The sequence below is a fragment of the Pieris rapae genome, chromosome 7 (genome assembly GCF_905147795.1).
Source record: "Pieris rapae chromosome 7, ilPieRapa1.1, whole genome shotgun sequence".
Classification (NCBI taxonomy): Eukaryota; Metazoa; Arthropoda; class Insecta; order Lepidoptera; family Pieridae; genus Pieris; species Pieris rapae.
Genome location: NC_059515.1, coordinates 9258781 through 9278100, shown reverse-complemented (window position 1 = coordinate 9278100; position 19320 = coordinate 9258781). Strand labels below are relative to the sequence as shown.

General features: G+C 31.9%; 3 protein-coding genes across 5 annotated transcripts; 1 reads left to right on the top strand and 2 right to left on the bottom strand.

Moving 5' to 3' along the window:
* Window positions 1-236: 236 nt before the first annotated feature.
* LOC110996975 lies at window positions 237-1710 on the bottom strand. The gene is made up of 3 exons (XM_022264891.2): window positions 1315-1710; window positions 635-971; window positions 237-457 (listed from the first exon to the last, which is right to left on the bottom strand). Exons 1-3 carry the CDS (start codon window positions 1535-1537, stop codon window positions 304-306), a joined length of 714 nt encoding a protein of 237 aa, XP_022120583.1. The 5' UTR covers window positions 1538-1710; the 3' UTR covers window positions 237-303.
* A 106-nt stretch (window positions 1711-1816) lies between these two features.
* LOC110996968 (set1/Ash2 histone methyltransferase complex subunit ASH2) lies at window positions 1817-12405 on the top strand. 3 transcript variants are annotated; one of them, XM_022264884.2, is made up of 10 exons: window positions 1817-2417; window positions 2497-2675; window positions 2782-2929; window positions 3522-3718; window positions 8306-8517; window positions 9026-9203; window positions 9685-9841; window positions 10577-10700; window positions 11254-11508; window positions 11962-12405. In XM_022264884.2, exons 1-10 carry the CDS (start codon window positions 2299-2301, stop codon window positions 12064-12066), a joined length of 1674 nt encoding a protein of 557 aa, XP_022120576.1. In that variant the 5' UTR covers window positions 1817-2298; the 3' UTR covers window positions 12067-12405. The 3 variants fall into 3 exon arrangements, with proteins under 3 accessions (XP_022120576.1, XP_022120577.1, XP_045484764.1); XM_022264885.2 differs by lacking the exons at window positions 1817-2417; window positions 2497-2675; window positions 2782-2929; window positions 3522-3718 and adding an exon at window positions 5536-5678; XM_045628808.1 differs by lacking the exons at window positions 1817-2417; window positions 2497-2675; window positions 2782-2929; window positions 3522-3718 and adding an exon at window positions 5779-5800.
* A 169-nt stretch (window positions 12406-12574) lies between these two features.
* On the bottom strand, window positions 12575-14023 carry LOC110996969 (putative bolA-like protein K11H12.1). Its single transcript, XM_022264886.2, has 3 exons — window positions 13825-14023; window positions 13532-13743; window positions 12575-13350 (listed from the first exon to the last, which is right to left on the bottom strand). Exons 1-3 carry the CDS (start codon window positions 13844-13846, stop codon window positions 13201-13203), a joined length of 384 nt encoding a protein of 127 aa, XP_022120578.1. The 5' UTR covers window positions 13847-14023; the 3' UTR covers window positions 12575-13200.
* Window positions 14024-19320: the final 5297 nt, after the last annotated feature.

The following is a 19320-nucleotide window of genomic DNA, read 5'->3' as shown; positions in this document are numbered from 1 at the left end:
ACAACTGAGGCCAAGGTGAGCGAGAAACTAGATATCATTATATGTATCATAATATAATCAGTTGTTATAAGAACTGTTTTATGGAGTTTAATAAATAAACCTAAGAATTAATCAAGTATGAACATGATACATCAGCTTTATTTAGGAAAATGTCTGTTTTTATGTTGCAATAAATTTAATTATTCAAAAGGTGTTTTTTTAAATTAATTATTGGGATATAAAATGAAGGTCACAGATTTAGTGACATACATACTTTTAATAAAATAATAAAAAGCATTTTAATCAAATTCAAAGAACAATGAATTATAAACTGTTTTGTATAATTTCTTTGTAATCTTTAATTCTTTGCTCAGTTTCTTTGATGCTGTCTTTTAAATCCTTATGGATTTCGGTGTAGGCTCTGATAGAATCATTTGTTTCCGTATAAATATTTTGAAGGATGTTCAAATGCATAATTCTGAAACAAATGTATATAAATTAAAAACCATTGAATAATTAGTAAAGAATGAGCTGAAGAAGAGAATGAATTTGGTTTTAACTTTAAAAATGTGACATGACTTGTATCACATACTAAAACTTGTCTAAATTAAAAAAAAATAACATTGCAATTAAAAATGCAATGTGAAATACATACCTTGATTTAACTTCCAATATTTTAGTTTTAAGTGTTAATAGTTCAGTAGTATTATTTGTAAATGTTGAAACATAGTTCAATTTATGATTAAGCCATTCCATCATTAAATCCACCTTCTCATTCTCCTGCTCTTTCAACACAGTTATTTTATCATCTATGCTTTTATGTAATTCTTGTATGGTATTTTTGTGAGATTTTTTAGCTCCTATTGCCTGCTGCAGTTGATTTAATTCAGTGTTACACATTGGTAGTTTAGTTTGTATTCTATTCAAAATAGCTTCGTTTAATTCTGTTTGCTCATCGAAGGTTAACTCTGTTGCTGTTTGGTTCATAAACCCTGTAAAAATTCAAATCATCAGACTGCAGTGGAATAACCAATTGCTGTTCTATCTATAGGCATACAAAAACGTTGGTTTCATTCCAATTTGCATAAAATAACTAATTTATTTAGACCTTTAAAGTGCAGCAAAGAATGATGGCATTGATTACAACAAAATATATTGGCAGCGTATAAATGTAACAATATTTTACTTCATCTATATTTAAAAAAATATTAATCACATTACTATGGTATATATAATAAGTAATGTAGGATAATATATTACTTTACAGAGACCAATAATAAAAAAGTAAATATAAAAAAATATAAAGATAAAGTCTAGAATGTGTACAATATTTACCTAAAACAGTAGCTGTACTTTCATCAGCTGTCGAGAGTTTGTGGAGGCTAGTATAATGAGTAAGATCACAGTCGGCTATAATTCTATTAACTTTACCAATTAGTTTAGATGACAATTTAGAATCTGAAGTAAAACAAACTTCTTTTATTATGTCCAAAAGAATGTTCTCTTGCCGCAATGTTGTTTCAATATTCAAATCATCCGTACTGGTAATAGAATCCATTGCACTGTGCAAACAATTAACGAAAAGTGTTTAATTAGTCAAGAGTAATAATTATTCAAAAATATAATTCGCTAAATAAAAAATAACAGCCGACAGTTTTGTGCTTTTTGTTTTAGGCAATTTTAAAAATAAAACGTTAGAATTCTTAGTTCTCCGCTTACGTGACAATTGACGCCCTCAATTAATGATAACTGACAGTAACAAAACCACTCACAAGTGCCACTACTACGCGCTTACTAAAATTAAAGTATTAAATTAAATATGCCTTCAGGCCTGAGATAAATCATAAAATCACGTTTAGTTAGAGACAGACCAGAGTACTTACGCTAAATGAATTTTTATGGGAAAGACATCTCTTGAAATTTACACTTTAAGACATGTATTGGAGGCTACATTAGTAGAATGTTTAAAATTTTCCAGTCAAATTAAATTGTCCTGTAGATCATAATTGTTTTATAAAGTAAAATAATATTCGTTTAATGAATGCTAATTGGTAAAATTTTCTTCTTGCGACTTCTCTGCGAGACTTGTGGAATTTTCTGTGGAAGGCGCACGGCAACAAATTTGTTCTCTTGACAGCTAAAACCACTATATTTTCGATAATTCAAAAATCGACATGGCAAACAACCTGTGTAAAACTGCAAACAAATTGCGATCTAAATAATTATAAAAGTGGCTAAGGACTAACTAAAAATGTTTTGATTAATATGTTGCGTTATAACTATTGAGAATATTTCGTCGAGCTACCAATACTTTATGGAATGGAAATCTCTTCTAAAAATTCGTATAACTCTCAGACAATGGAATCTCAAAAAGCGGGGGAAAATATCGATAAAAACAAACACAAAACCGCGAATGATGCCAATGGACATTGTTACTGGTAAGCCATAATCTTCGAAAATGGAAGAGTGTAAACATTCCTTATTCTTTTTATGACCAACTGTTTAACCTCTTTTCAGCGGTAAAGATCGAAATCTGAATATAGTTGAACTCCTTTGTGCTTCTTGCAACAGGTGGTTTCACGAATCATGTATTGGATATCAGTTGGGGAAATTGGTTCCATTTATGACAAATTACTTGTTTATATGTAAAAACTGTTCTCCTACTGGTTTGGAAACATTCAAAAAGAATCAAGCACGTAAGTATAATGATTTAATAAAAACACATCTTTTTTACCTCTGTAATGTATTTGTTGCATTTTGTAAAAAAAAGCTTGCTTAATACAATATTTTTACTTGTTATAGCTTTTCCCCAAATGTGTCTTACTGCCTTAGCCAATCTCCGGCAAGAAAGTGTAAAAGATGGCAGTAATAAGACAATGTTTGGTAAGGACAGAGAAATTATTCCATACATTGATCAGTACTGGGAGGCTATGACAACAATGCCTAGAAGGTATAATAAACCATCTATTTTTAATATTTAGATTAGTTTTAAAGCTTTTCTTATTTTCAACAACTGTAGGCCACATAGAATTCTTTTTTTTTGCATCAGTTTCATTCCATATTTGAAATGTATCTGCTTTGGGTAATGCCATTATTTGCAGCAATTTATATTCTAGCACCAATTTTAATAAGTGTAACTAAGCTTTATCATAAATAAGTTTTGGAAATAAGGTAAATATTTACACTAAAGTCTTTCATCTGTTATTTGTGTAAAATAGAATAAAATATAAAGTGTTCAGATTTGTAATCATACAATTGTGATTCCTTTTGTGAGTTGTGTAAAATACATATTGTAGGGAATTTTTATGGATAAATTATAATTCCTTGTCAGCAAGTAGTTTAAGGGCCAGCAACATACTTGCGAGCCCATAGGCAACAGGTATCTCAACATTGGACGAGTCTCCTGCCTGTTTGCCGCCTGTTCTTAAAAAAACAATAATAATAGTATAGTGGGTAATGCCTGCTATATATTTTTTTATTATTTGTTTGATATAATAATGATTCTGTGAAATGATCCAATTTCTAGTCCCAATTCTTTTCAGAGTTACACAATCTTGGTATGCCACAGTGCAACGAGCATTAATTAAAGATATTCAAGTTATGTTTACATATGAAGAAGATGCAAATCAAGGGCCAATGTATGGATTATTTAACATTGAGCTCACTAATATTAAGCCTAATTATGAAGCTATGATAAAACAGGGACAATTGAAAGTTACCGATATGGGTATAGCAACAAGTAAGTGGATTATTCTATTAATCAATCAAATTATTCTGTTATGTTACATTACATACAAAATATTACAGTATATAAGTCTTACTAGTTTCTTAATTTTCTTATTTTTTTGTGATTCATTCAGGCATATAAATATCAATGAATACGGCTAAGATTTTGATTTATTATTGGTGTAATATCTGATGTTCTGGACGGCAGGAGTAAAGTTTTAATTTGATATATTATGTTAATGAATACTGATTGCCACATAAATATTAATACACTATTTACTAAGGCTTTCAATATATATAAATATGTTACAACTAGACAAGATGATATTCTGATTCAGGATTTGAACTAGTCTTCACTACATGCTTATTGATGTAATTTTAGATTCAATTTATCAGATACCCGCTTCTGCCAGTGTTAAAGGTACACTGCCACAGGGACCAAGCTTTTTAAATTTATTATTAATTTTATTATGTAGGTTAAGAAAATTGTAAATTCTGTATCTTAGATTGATAAATGCCCTATTCCTTTCCATAATTAATTCAAGATTAATGTTTATAAATTTTACATTTACTGACAGTTCTCAAATCAAGTCTCAATCTCTTTTTAACACTTTTTTTACACACTGTATGTAAGAAGCTGCAACCATTACAGGATGTTCCACATGATATCTTAAGTAATAAATGATAATAAAATAAATTTTAAACAAAGATTTGTCTCATATTGTCAAAGATCCTGTATCAACAGGAGGCATGGTGAATTTACCCACTTACATTTTCTTGGTAACTGTATTTAAATGATAAATAATTGTTTGACACATAAAAAAGTAATAAATAAATTAAACTAAAATAAAAATTTGCTCTATGTAGGCCCATGTGGTATATGTTGTATAGATAAGATAACACTGTTTGCTTATTTCTACCTATGCAAATAAAGGCCCACGTTTATCTCAAGAAATAAAACTAATGCATCCAAACTAGATTGTAGCCGAATTATCGTTGCGCCCTTGGGATTTTTTGTACAAAATTGAATAACTTAAATCCATACCCAGTGAGCTCATAATTCTTAACTTACATTTATATAAAACAAAGTTCAACTCATAAATATGCTTATATAAATTAGTAGATAATTCATATAATAAATATTCATTCTCCATTCAATTACCTTGGAGAACGCACGTATATCTAAATTGTTATTTGTACAGCTGATATGAATCGAGCTAATTAAAAACCTATCAAGTGAAGATGGAGTACTCGTTTGTCGCGATTCTAGACATAGTATTGAATAATGACATTGTTCTGTACGTGATGTGGTTGTGTTTGTAAATACGAATGGCTAATACACACTAGTACGACTTGTTCGTTTAGGGCTGCTACAAGTTTTAATCTAGTTTAGAATATAGTTAAAAAATTTAGTAAAAGGTACGTTTTTAGTTCAACACACTAATTTTATCAGGATATTTAAACACTAAAGGCCGGCAACGCATACACTAAAATGGGTATCTATGGGCTGTTATGATTGCACGTTTTGGCCGTCACGCAGGCTCGTTTGCGCCCTATTATATAAAAAAAATTAATACAATAGATATCTTAGAATAAAATATTTTTATTATGTTTTCAATACATACTTAAGGAAGTAACAAATTAATTTGAAAAGAAAAAAATCAAAACATTTTATAAACAATCACAACTTTAATTACTTACATACAATTTTTCATGTAAAATATTAATAAAAGCTTTACAAATCGCACCAGAAATGAAACTAATACGACAATAGATAAAAATGTTTATCTCGCGAGTAAATATGCCAATAACCTATTTCCTCAACTTAACTGTCAATCGACATCCCTGCGTTGAATACGTCGCAAGTGTGGCTTTACTCCCACTTTAAACGCTCACATAGCCGGCTCGCGTTTTCTCTATCGATTCCACATTATTATTTCCATATCAAACTTAAACCTTGAACTTTATGGCTGGTAAGTATTTTTTTTTTAATTTCACTGCATCTTGGAACGTTGTCTATGGGAAATTAATTGGTCGTGTAGTAGGGGCAGCTATCTTATCGTTTTTTTTATATCGTGCGTGGTCGACATGGATAGTGAGTGTTTTATTATTCTATTTAATTTACATTAAATTGAGTACAGATCTTCACTTAGTCATAGACTGAATTAAAATTGCTCTAATTATAGTATATGTAAACGTTACGTAACATTTAACGATTTTATACGATATCTTGAAGGACAGACGAATAGACGACCGAGGACAGAATTGTATGTAAAATAAATCTAGTTTCTTTTCTATAGTTTGATATTTAGTACACAATATTGAAATTTAAGGTTTTAATGTTTATTTTTGGTTGCTACTTATATTCAAAAGTAACATATCCTATTATCTTAAAGGAAATCGCTTTGTTGAGTTACAATTGGAATTATATCATGTTAATATGTTCATACAGTTATACGACATCGCTTTGCCTTGTCATAGTATGACCACGCTTTTGGCGTTATCTCCGTAAATTTGTAGCTAATATTCACGTATCGTACATCATTTGTATACTATTAATAATAATAAATGCTTTATTTGTCGTGATACACATTCAGCCACGCCAAAAATATTTATAATTTTCATTTATAATAACATAATATATTCCAATATATTCCATGTACGTCAAAACCTTACATCCACCAAAGCCCAGAACAATAATTGTTGAAGCATCTAAATCAAAGCCCTTTATTACGCGGTAGTGACCTGCAACTTCTAAGAAGGATGATAATTTGGTTGCGATGGCTTATCTTTTATTTTATTTGCATATAGTTCCTATAGAAATATTGTAGTCTAGAGAAAGTATAAAGAAATGCCTTCTAAATGTTACGCGCTACTGTTAGGTAGATTATTCATGCCTCTGAATGCAAAGGCGATCCCGGGAGCCCTCTTTATGCCATAGGATATACCTCACTCGGATCTCTGTGTAACAACGATGTCTGATGTGTGTCGAGTCGGAGTTGAGTTCGAAGGAATGCACCCGCTTTTGCTTATCAACAAAGTATCGTGTGCTTACGTCGGAAGCAGCTATCGCAAGCATCGACCATTTATTTTATCTACTATTATAAACAGCGTAACAGTATACGTTTCTGAGTGTACTCGTATAACGGTAGACTTATTAGAATCACATACCTTAAGAACGGCACGGCTTACTATGAATTTTGTCTGATTTAAGAAAATACGGCAGAGATGTATAATGGATTTTCTAGGGTACATGTATCTAAATGTTACATGAAAGCTATCTTATAAAATACATTACAATTATTGTAGACCTATGTTTTACGAAAATAATACAAATTTTGCCCATCCAATTTTAGTTTTTACTACTAATTTTTAGCTTAACAATACTTACAGGTTACAATAGCTTCTTGTTAAAATCAGCCCATTAATGACTAAATCAAGCTAGCTACGTAGTGTTTATGCTGTTATATTCACAATGAATTTGAAAACTCTTTGAGAACAAAGTATTTTTTGTAATTGCAATACTTCGTACAAGTTTATAGGTCGTAGCAATTATGGTTTCCCTACGGCACGGTAGCTGGCTTTGTTGCGTAAGCAGTGGGCTTATACGACAAAATGGGGTCGCTTTAATTCAACTTGACTTGTTTTTATTCAATGTTTTTAAACAACGCGGTCTTTATGAATAATTTGAAGGTCTCCGGACTAACTATGGCATTATTATGTCGTAGGAAAACATACAATATAAAATTTGAATTAAGTTATATTTAGTAGGTAGATTGTAGAGTGGACGTATCTCACACGAGGTGGTGCTTTCAATCCCAACCAAAAAGATGTCTTAAAATGAATGTTCTTAAACATCCGAAGACCATCCGTCTCACCTTGATCTCCGTCTCACCTTGATCTCCGTCTATCCACAATTGAGCGATTCTTAAGGCAATTTCTGCCGCGAACCACCACTATGTGGAACCAGCTGCCCACAGAAGTATTTCCGAACCAATTCGACTTAGGGTCCTTGAAGAAAAGAACGTACCAATTATTTTAAGGCCGGCAGCGCGCTTGCCAGTCTTCTAGCAGTGCGACTGTCCATGGGCGACGGTATCAATTAACGTCAGAGGAGCCTCCTGCCCGTTTGCCTCTTGCAACATAAAACATGTGATTGTACTTATGTACGCGTTAGAAGTTATACTTCTTTTGCGTAACCAGATCAAAATCTTTTTAAACTTATCTTTAACTTTCTTCCACGTTTGTAGAAAAAACGACAAGATAGAAAAGGGTATTTAATGCGTTGAAGTTTTATATCATTATCTAGTTAAATTAAGTTTTTTTAAATATCACAAAAAATATATCTACATAATGAAAGAAATGGAAATTTTTTCATTTTAAAATATTGACTATGCTAACGGTGTGGTGTAAAATTTTTCACCTTTAAATCGTTTCGTTTTTAAAAATCGGTGAGAGACCGATATTAATATATACACCAGCTCGAAAATATTGTCTCGTTTTATTTTTAACGTGACAGAAACAAAACGATTCAAGTACGCTCTCAAAACTGTTTTATCGCATTATAGTATTTATTTATTTACCTATATTTTGTTTACAGTACCACTAGCGGGTAACGTAAAGGGTAGGCAAGGCAAGCGACGGCCGGCAGTTGGTACGGAGACCGGAGCACCCGTTGGCAAGAAGGGTCGCTCCAGTGACTTAAGCTCCCTGAAGCTACCCTCACACGGCTATCCCACAGAGCATCCATTCAACAAAGATGGATATCGTTATATACTTGCCGAGCCAGATCCACATGCGCCGTTTAGACAGGTTGGATTTTGTGTACTCTCGTCACGTGTTTAATAAATTATTTTGTAAGGGCAAGGAATCTCGTCCGATTTGTTTTCAAAATTTATGTTTATTTACTTAATAAGGAATGCTTAGGAAGTATTGCTTACATTACATGCAGCTATGCACCAACGAACAAAACTTTTCCTTTATTTCATAGTATTTTAATCAATTATAATTATTTATTAATTTTTTATTTATGCACTAATTTAAGTCTTTTATTTGATATTAATTTAATCTTTCATTCTACATATACCCCTATATAGTCTGTACCGGTTGCACTGGCCCCGCTTACGCTACGTCACCAATCTCGTCAGAGTGATAGTGAATACGCAGTATGCCTTTTGTCCCACTCTAACGCACTTGCGCTACGTCACCGATCTCCTTCTTGTCTATTAGATTCACAAATGATGAAACAGATACATAAATCTGAGGCCAAGATGTGAAAAAGGTTTTTGCGCCATTACTTATTTTTATACAAAAATTACAGGAGTTTGACGAAAGTAATGAATGGAGCGGCAAGCCGATACCTGGATGGTTGTACCGATCGCTTTGCCCCGGCGTAGTGCTGCTGGCATTACACGACCGGGCGCCGCAATTAAAAATAGCTGAAGATAGATTGGCTGTTACTGGAGATAAGGGCTATTGTATGGTGCGAGCCACACATGGTAAGTTTTAATAATAAACTTAATTCTTTTAATAATCATTGTCATTCTCATCATCATCAAGTTAATTAAAAGAAAATTAATGACGTCAAGCCTTTAGTACATTAGTAGAATTAAAAAAAAGATGGCCTACATTTTGATTTTTTCATTCCATAGAATTCTGACATTTCATAAGTGTTGCTACTTAAAAAAGTTCTCCACCGAAAAGGGAAAATTGACAAATTTGACCCATTTGAGGGCAATAAAAAATAAAATACTAATATTAATAAGACTCGCAACCCACTTTATTACCGCTAGAGCTACACATATGTAATGTATGATGAAAATGTTTATCTTAAATAGTCCTACAAACACGCCCGCCACAGTATATATGTATCTATCTATGTCTTGTTTAAGTCATAGTCAAAATATTGGACCATAAATACAATAAAAATTGATAATTTATTTCAAATGCACATTTGGTAGTTATAAATTGATTCCAAAGGTGTTTCACGTGGAATCTGGTACTGGGAAGCGACTGTAGAAGAGATGCCCGAAGGTGCGGCGGCGCGCGTCGGCTGGGGTCGGAGGTACGCCAACTTGCAAGCCCCGTTAGGGTACGACAAGTTCGGGTATTCGTGGCGAAGCAGAAAGGGCACTAGGTGAGTGAGACATTGAATGCCAAAACTCAAGTGTTTCAAATTTCGCCTTTGCATGACTAATAAAAATGTGTGCGTATACACACGTAAGAGGTGAAACTTCTTTATGACCTTACTTTTAGAAAAATGAACTTAAATTAGATTAACCTTAACAAAAAGCTTTTCATATTGTATTCATAGACATGAATACAAATATTTAATTTTACCTTACTTATGAATACAGAATTTCATTAATTCTAATAGAATTATTAATGTCTTCGATTTTTTTCGAATGAACCGTGGTAGGGCGTAACCGAAAAATGTGACGGTAATTTTTTTTCCACCGCCGATAAAGCAGTTTCTAAGTTAAGTGTTTAGTTTTTATAACAATGCATTACAATGTGTAAGATTTTGGAACCCTTTTAAGTGAAAAATATCTAAGTCAGGGTTCTCAGTTCTTCCATAACTAACTTAAATAGTTAATTCCTTAAATATTTCTTTTTTATAATTAGAATTTTGTTTATTAAAACGTCGAACTTACCTGAGTTGCCTTGCTGATATCATAGTGAAATGAAAATGAAGTAAACTTTTTACATAATATTGGGAAATTCGTCGCTATGCTAAATTTATTCCATTATTTAAAATAAATAATGTCGTGCTAATAGATCGGTTTGAGTCTGTAACTATTTACCAATAAAGGACCTGACAGAAATTATATACAAAATCAATATTTAATCTGGGTAAAATTTGTAACTTTAGATTTCACGAATCCCGCGGAAAGCACTACAGCAATAGCTATGGTGAAGGCGACACTTTGGGCTTCCTCATTGTGCTCCCTGAGAGTCACTCCACCAAATACACGCCCAACACTTACAAAGACAGAGTGAGTATCGAATATTTCAGGTGTATCTTTAATAGAGCGCTGGTAAGAAGAGCCGTGTTTAATATGCTGGCCTGGAGGGATTTTACCAGGTTACACCAGTTTTTAAAATAAAAAGCTATTTGATATGCTTTAAACATATACATGTATATTTTGATATTACTCGTACGGTATTATTTACTTTATTTGATTTATATATGACTGTAAAGAGGGAAAAGATTGCATTCTATCCGTCTCCTAAAATGGATTGTCTTCGTAGGATTTGGTTATTGGGATGCAGATGGGAAATGGATCGACTGTCACAGTCTGATCTCAGATTGTTTTCAATCTGACATTGTGAAGTAATTATTGGGTTCGGGCGTAATTTGATAGAAACGACACAATAAAAAAACGTTTAAAAAGTTTAAAACGAAATCTTTTACACAAATAATATACACTAAAATAAAAGATAAAAAAATACATTTGATTGTCAATTGAGTTGTTTATAATAAATTTTCTGTATACTTATTAGGGATGAATATAAATCCTATTTTAAATGTTTACGTTTTTTCCCCAGCCATTAGTAAAATTCAAGAGCCATCTGTACTACGAAGACAAAGACAACATTCAAGAATCTCTAAGCAATTTGAAGGCACTCGCGGGTAGTCGCATATTTTTCTTCAAAAATGGCGAATGTCAGGGCGAGGCTTTCGCGGATGTGTTCCAGGGATGTTATTATCCGTCCGTTTCGTTGCACAAGAATTGTACAGTTAGTGTTAACTTTGGACCTAATTTCAAGTGTCCCCCGAACACTGAACAATCATATAGACCGGTAAGTGTTCACTAATTTCCTAAGGCCCGTATTCTAGAACAATTCAGATGGTGACTTGAGATACCTTCACAGTATACGCCTAAGTGTAGCATTTGCAAGTACAATTGTTAACATTAGTTATTAGGCATAAGCCTAATTCAACCTATTTTAATATTGTTTATTTTACCTAAAAATAATAACCAAGTCATATTTTTTTTAAAACAGGGGCAAATGAGCAGGAGGCTCACCTTATCTTATGTGATACCGCCGCCCATGGACACTCCATGCCAGAGGGCTTGCGAGTGCGTTGCCGGCCTTTTAATTATTAATTTCTTGTCATTACATTACAGTAGTTAGATATCCTGGTCAAAAGTGTTGTCTGTATTATTTATGTTCTTGGACTTGTCTGAAACAATTTTGTAGGGTGTTTGCCTCGGTAATGTACCCAATGTATAATTACTGTATTAATTACAGATGTCAGAAAAAGCTGAAGAAGCAATATGTGAACAAACTATGGCGGACTTGTTATATCTGACCGAGAATGAAGGAAAACTACGATTGGATAATTTCAATCTCTGATATAACTAACACCGTTCAACGGTGTTTGTAATGCTAAGGGACTTAAATATGTGAAAGTTCATATGTGGTAATCAATTAGATTGTGCAAAACTTACCTCTACATTGTATGCAGTAGCATAATGATTTTATATAGTAATCAGCTAAATATTGTCTAAAAATGAATGTCATTAGAGAATGTATTGATTAAAGTTTAAGAATATGTTGTATTAGTCAAAGTATTTTCTAGCTATAGAAACTGAAATATACGCCGTTTTCCAATATCAGGTTTGGATTCTTTGGGTAATGAAATGTTTACCAAGAAAATAGTTTATGCAAATATAAACTTATAATGTGGACTAATGTTTGTTTTTTTTTCTCTGAACAAGTCTTTAGTTTATAAAATTAAACTAAACATGTACAATTATAACTCATCTACATTATAATCATGGCATAAATATTTATCTTTAAGAATGATGTTGAATGTGAGTTCTGTGAAAAAAGAATATTTATTTAAAATAAAAAATGAAAATGTGTTGTTTTTTTATATTTTTGGATATGAAAAATGTATGGCAGAATACAAGTAGGTGGTGCAAAATACTAAACCAAAGATTTTGGTGTTATTCAGTCATATGATTACAATTTAACTACAGAAACGTATATAATCAGTGTTACAATGTTTCAATTGGAAAAATTATTAACTGTAGTAGTTAACATAACACCTCTTTAGTCTTATTTTTAAGACCCTAATAATACAATTAAAACAATTTTCAACATCTGATATCCACTTGCCATAATAAACAAACATTGGCATAACATAAAAGTCCTAAAAAAGTACAATTTGGAAGAACAGCCAGTCATAAATAAAAGATCAATTTGGAAGATCCAAAACTGAATTTTCCCTAGATAACTAACAAATATTGTTATAAACAATTTATTGATATAACAAATATAAGATTGTATTTGTGCTTTTCACTGATGCAATGCCAGAGCCATTAGACTAATCAATTTTTAAATTTAACTTAAGAGATATGTTTCTTGTACTATAAGGGATTTTATTTAACTACTGTTTTGATTTGACCACAAGTCTTTATTTACAAATTCTAAGGTTTAAGGTTATACGTAAGGTCCATAATTATAACTATAATTATATCTAGATCACTTTCCAAATCCACCTCTACAGTTTGGGCTACTCTCTATAACTTTATCACTTACATCCCACTGCTGTGGGGTTTTGGCCACTATTGATAATGCATGTACTCCGGAGCGCAGTTCTTCTTGTAATATGTCATTTACCAATCGGTGTCTCTGTAAATATAAATTTACTTAATATCAGCACTATTATCAGGCCAAATTTGATTACACACATTTCAATAATTTTATTTGGTCTGATTTGTGTGCAAAGTCGCAACTCTGGCTCAAAAAACCACAAAATCTACCATTTTGGCGCAAAAAATGTTACGGAATATTTATGTAATAAAATAGTTACCTTAATCAATGGTAACCCATCGAATTTATCTGAAACAACGACGACCTTGAAATGAGTTTCGGCGCCCTTGGGTACATTGTGCATATATGACTCATTTATCACCTCTAAATGCTTTGTTTGTAAAGCAGTCTCCAATTTTGTTTTTATCGCATTAGCAACGACGCCACCGAGAGATGTCATTTTCCTCGTCACAAGGTCACTTATTAGTCTACCTATTGTTATAGACATTAAAAATAATTATAGAGTACAAATAGAAGTCCTCGGGATTATTGTTTTCACTCAATTAACCTTACCGTGCTGGAAGCTAAGCGACATGCCGCGCCGTGTTTTTAACCAATTTCCTTTCTTCCGTTCTAGCCAAAATCAAAGTCACCTTAGGACATCTCGACTTTTTACAATGTTTAGAGAGCTTTTAGTTTTATTGTAAATTATACTTTCAACCGCTACTTCGAATTACGATTACGAAAATTAAACGAAAAAAACAAAGATCCTAAATGCTGTCAAAACGTCAATGTCACTAGCCTGTACACATTGTCACTGCCAAGGACAATTCTTAATTTCTACAAAATATTTACGCAAAGCTTTACCAGTTTTATTCATATAAATATCACTGTAATAATCAATTACTTAATAATCATTGAAAAATATTTAAAATTACTAAAACAACTTTTCTACTGCTATCAAAATTTTCACCTATCAAAAAATTAAGGCAAATCATTTCCTTATCGAATCCTTTTAGTCATGACAGGCTCCGATGACTAAACATCTCTGCTAAGCAGCAAAAAATATAATAAAAAATATTTCTTACCCCTTTCTTTTGATTAGACCTCGTGACGAATTATATTATTTTTACAAAAAATATAGGAGTGCATCAAGAATCTAGAAAAATTGCATGGCGCAATAATTATAAATAATAAGTCCAGGTTAGCTTAGGGAAAGTGGGAGAAATTTATAGTAAAGAGATTGGGAGCTAAACAGATTGAAAACGGGAAGTGATTTCAATAGCCACGTTGGAAACTCTAAATGATTTCCTCTGATGTGATGATAACTTTATACAACATAACATATACTATGATCTCGGTTACTTAAAGATTTCAATATTACGGCAACAAAATAGTTAGTAAATTGTGATGATTATACATAATGTATAACTTAGCTTGTAACAATGATATAAAGACAATGAACAAGAGTAATCATGGTCAGTTTATTTTTCCGACATGTTGAAGTTGCAGTTATGTGTGCTATTAGCAATATTAATGGTCAGAGGACGACAAATAGTAAGTAAAATAACTCATATTTTTAAAAATGTAGCTACAACTACTACTAAACTACGAAGACAGCTAAAGCCATTGTTGTTCTATTTCTATAACTGTCGATATTTAACTTAATGTTAAATGTATATATATTATTTATGAGATTGAATATAAACAAAATTATGCAATTTTATTTTATATGCAATTAAATAGAATTATTAAAATAATATTGATTAATTTATATTAGCCCCTTTATGCACTTGCTTTACGACAAGTTAATTATTAAATATTGGTACTCGTAATGGAGTCGTCATCGTAGTGTTTATAATATCCAACTTAATTTGTGGTATGTTACAAAAAATCTTAGGTACCACCTTCTAAGAGGGGAGGTATTGTAAAAGTTTACAACTTTTTGACCTAGAGATTAGAGTGTAATACTTTTAAATAAAACTTCCTATTTAATATTCCTTTGCAGCAGTCATAGACATCAAGACTGCCAATACTGACGAAATATAAAAAAAAAATACTTGAATGTAGAGTATTCGTTTATTAACTTATAAAACAGGTTCAAAGCAATGGGTATTTTACAATTGTCAGTTTTATTTCCAGGACTACATAAAGCCTCCTCAGTCAGAAATTCCTAAGTTATTCGAAGTATCATTCACCTGTATTACAGAAACTAATGTTGACGCTGATACCATGCAGAAGATATTAACATGGAACGTAACGAATACAGAGCAAATTACAAAATATCTGTTCTGCTTCATGCATAAGGCAAAATACGCGGACGACGACGGCCATTTTATCATAAAAAACATAATGCCACTAGTCGGACAGCATAAAAAGAAAGAGGAGTTCCAGAGAGTTATAGAGGAATGTAACCAACTCGCTGGAAAGGACAGATTTGATACAGTATATAAAATCTCTGAGTGTACCAATGATAAGACACCTTTATTGTTTACTATGTAAGAATCTGCGTACATAGACCGCAGATGTATGAATTTAGCTCGATAAATGTTTTAAAAACAATAAACATACTTTTATACAATCGTTATTATTTGACATCTAAAGTAAAAACCATAGAGAATTACTAATTACACGTGTTACATTATAATATGTTCAATAAAAGTAAGAAATGAGTTAGTGTTTTATTTCTATTAAACTTATTTGGTCAATTTTCTAATACTGACTTCACCACAGTGTATAATGACATTCCTGTTTTGATGAACTGAAAATTAAATATTATGATGTTGTTAATTAAACATTTAGGTTTATGTCGGTTAAGTTATAAATTCACTGACTATATACGACCTTATCGGCCCTGAGATACAGAAGGTTCTGGAGTTTTGCTCTGAAACTTTGTTGGTAATGGATCTGAGTTTTGAATATCGTAAATATAATTGTTCCACATTACAAATCAAATCATCACGTGTCTTCTATGTCTACGGTACATTACATGTATGTAATACATAAGTTTTTCTTACCCAAGTAAACGTTTCTAAAGACAGCGTCACACATCCATAAATATATATGGGCATTCCTTGAGTGACTGCGGTATAGAAAATAAGCATGCTTTTCTTATATTTCATATCATGATCATACCATTTTTCTATGGCTGCTTCCTCAAGTTCTTTACACTGAATCGATAAAGACATTTTTAACATTTAAATAGTTTTCAGTATATTTTAATAAAACTTATTTCACGCAATATGGTAATATTCATGAGCGGCGGTAAAACTTTAAATTTGTTCAGCCTTGTGTCAGTTTGGCCACTGGTTCTCATTCGAACTGTTCATCCATGTTAATTCAGTGTAATACTAAGAAATGCCTTTTTTGGACGATTCTTCACCAGGCCAGGTGTAACGAGGATTTCCCTCGGAATGAGAAAGTCCACTATAAACTTTATCCTGTACAAATAATGCGTTATATTGGTACGCTAAAACCTGTCCAAAACTACGTATCGTAGGGTATCCGCGACTACGATATTTAAACTTCAAAGGTAAAAAAATCGATTTATAAATATTTATCTTCCTCATTCAGGAATCGAGATGCAAATATAGAAACATATTTGTATCAAATCTTCGTGGGTTTTACGCTAGTTTCTTATAACTTTTCATATATCCTTCGCAAGGCAAAGCGCGGGCAGTGGTTGTATAAGTTATTCAAACATTTATAATCCTATCAATTATAAAAAATCTAATTAAAAGTGACAAGTAAATGTCTTAACAAAACAGGCCTGAAATAATGTGGCGAAGAAACAGCTATTTTGTCAGGTTGCCGAATCTAAATGTGATAAAAACTGCAGTTGATATAGGAAATTTATATAATTAAACAAATGTCTTTGGTCTTTAAAGTACTCGCCTAGCATTGATAGTCCATGCATTACTTAACATCAGGTATCTCTTGCCAATTTGAGACCTGTTCTATTAAAAAAAAATCATCAGCTATTTTATGTAAATTCCTATTAACTGACAGATAAACTTACTGCATTATCCATAACTTGACCCAAGTTGCACAAAATGAATATACCGATAATGACGATAGTTAGATGAACAGCATATGTCATTGTATCAAAATTAAGCGCGTGCTAAAATCATTTATTAATAATAAAATAAACGTTAGCTCTGTGGTGTTTTTTCACACCTGTTGGCGTACTTTTTCTCGTCACTTGTTTATGTGTATTATTTAGGCACTTTTTTACTGAAAAGGCTTAATATACGTGGTATTCTTTGTCTTCTATGTGTACATTTTTGGGTTTAAGACATGCAGGTTTCCACATGATTTCTTACACGCAAGTGTAAGAAATAAAAATATTCTGCACAGCTGGGATTGTGGACACGACTCAACGCACGCTTAAAAGCCTGTATTCACTTTGACTTGTGCGAGTGCAAGTGATTGACATTGTAATTGAAATTGATTAGTGCAGGTGCGTAGTGCAAGTAGTGTCCAATTATTGTTTAGTGGCTCTGATTAGTAAATTAAGTTGTCATATTCGTGTTTAATTAAATAGAAAGAGTGCCTTAATCTCTCTAACAAAACTTACAGAGAGCGAAAGTTCTACGAAACAGATAGCTTCTAGAGTCATTGCAAGAAGAATTGTTATCAGAAAGTACACTTTGCAGGTAGAATTCAACTTATTGGTGAATCTGTAACAGTGTTAGTTGGGTTATTGATAATGTTCAAAAAATCGAAACATTTTTTTAGAAAAAATACGTATAGCTTTATTCTTGTTACATAAATCCTTTATAAAAATATGATACCGACTTATAAATTCACTAAAAGATGTAAATTACAATGCCAAACGAAACAATATTATGATTTGGAGGCATTTATATATTATTTTAATAAATAATGAAAAAGTTATTATATGTGTGTGTATCTGGTTACCCTGATTTATGAGAAACCCTATATTATTCCACTAGCTTCCCATTAAATTTTTCCAAATAATTCGCAATTTGACTGGGCGTACCAAGTCTTAAAAGACGGCAGCAGGTACGTGAACATTCTGGCACTGAAAGTGTCCACGGGTGTGACATAACCTTTAAAAAAGACTTGAGTGTTCTTATAAAATGCGAAGGAACATTTTTTCCAAACTTCTGAATCAATAATATTTATTGTTCAATTGTGTTAGTGTAGTTAAGTTGTATTCAAAAATTAAAATGCATAATTTGCAGCAGTCATATAAGGATATCTTTATAACGATATTTTTTTAAGAATTATATGTTCCTACCTTTTTATTCTAAGATAGTGCATAATGCATTGTTTAAGAATTTCGTAGCATTTTTCATGCCATATCACGTTTCTTTCTCTTATTTCCACAATATCACCCATATTCTTGAGAATATATGCCAAAATATTAAGTTGCCGAGAAATTTGGAGGATAATTATAATTAATAGCGACAGGAAACATGGGTACGCTGAAATAAAATATTTTAATCAATTAATTTTACACACGGTAGAGGGCAGCATAGCATAGCATAGTCTCTATAGAAATATAGACTTTTGTTTTTTTTTTCCCTTTTTTTATATGATTTTCGGTATTTCTATAATTTTTCAGTGTTACTTGTAATTTTCTTGCATACCCTTGACATATATTTTTTTTAGGTTATTCGTTTCTAAGGTTGCCTGGAAGACATCGCTATAGCGATAAATCGGCCATTCCATCCCCTATAATTATTACGTTATTTGATTTTCTTTTAATTAAACGAAGTGTAAAGAAATAAATAAATATATCCCTATAATTAGATTTATATCGTATATGATATCAACCTACCAATGCAGCACAAATATGCGGCATGAGCCTGATATACGCAAGTGGAAATATATACCCCAATATGTTGAACACTCCAAGGAAACTCCATTTCAAATGCTGAAAGGAAAGAATTAGGAAGAAATTAAAGGATGCAAGTAACTTATAGCCCAACTACAGAACACTATCTGAAGCAAGCAAGCAAGCAAGCAGATAATAAATATTTTTGACTAGTTAGGTACATGTTCAAAAAATAAATACTTACGTAATACTCGCAATGACTTATC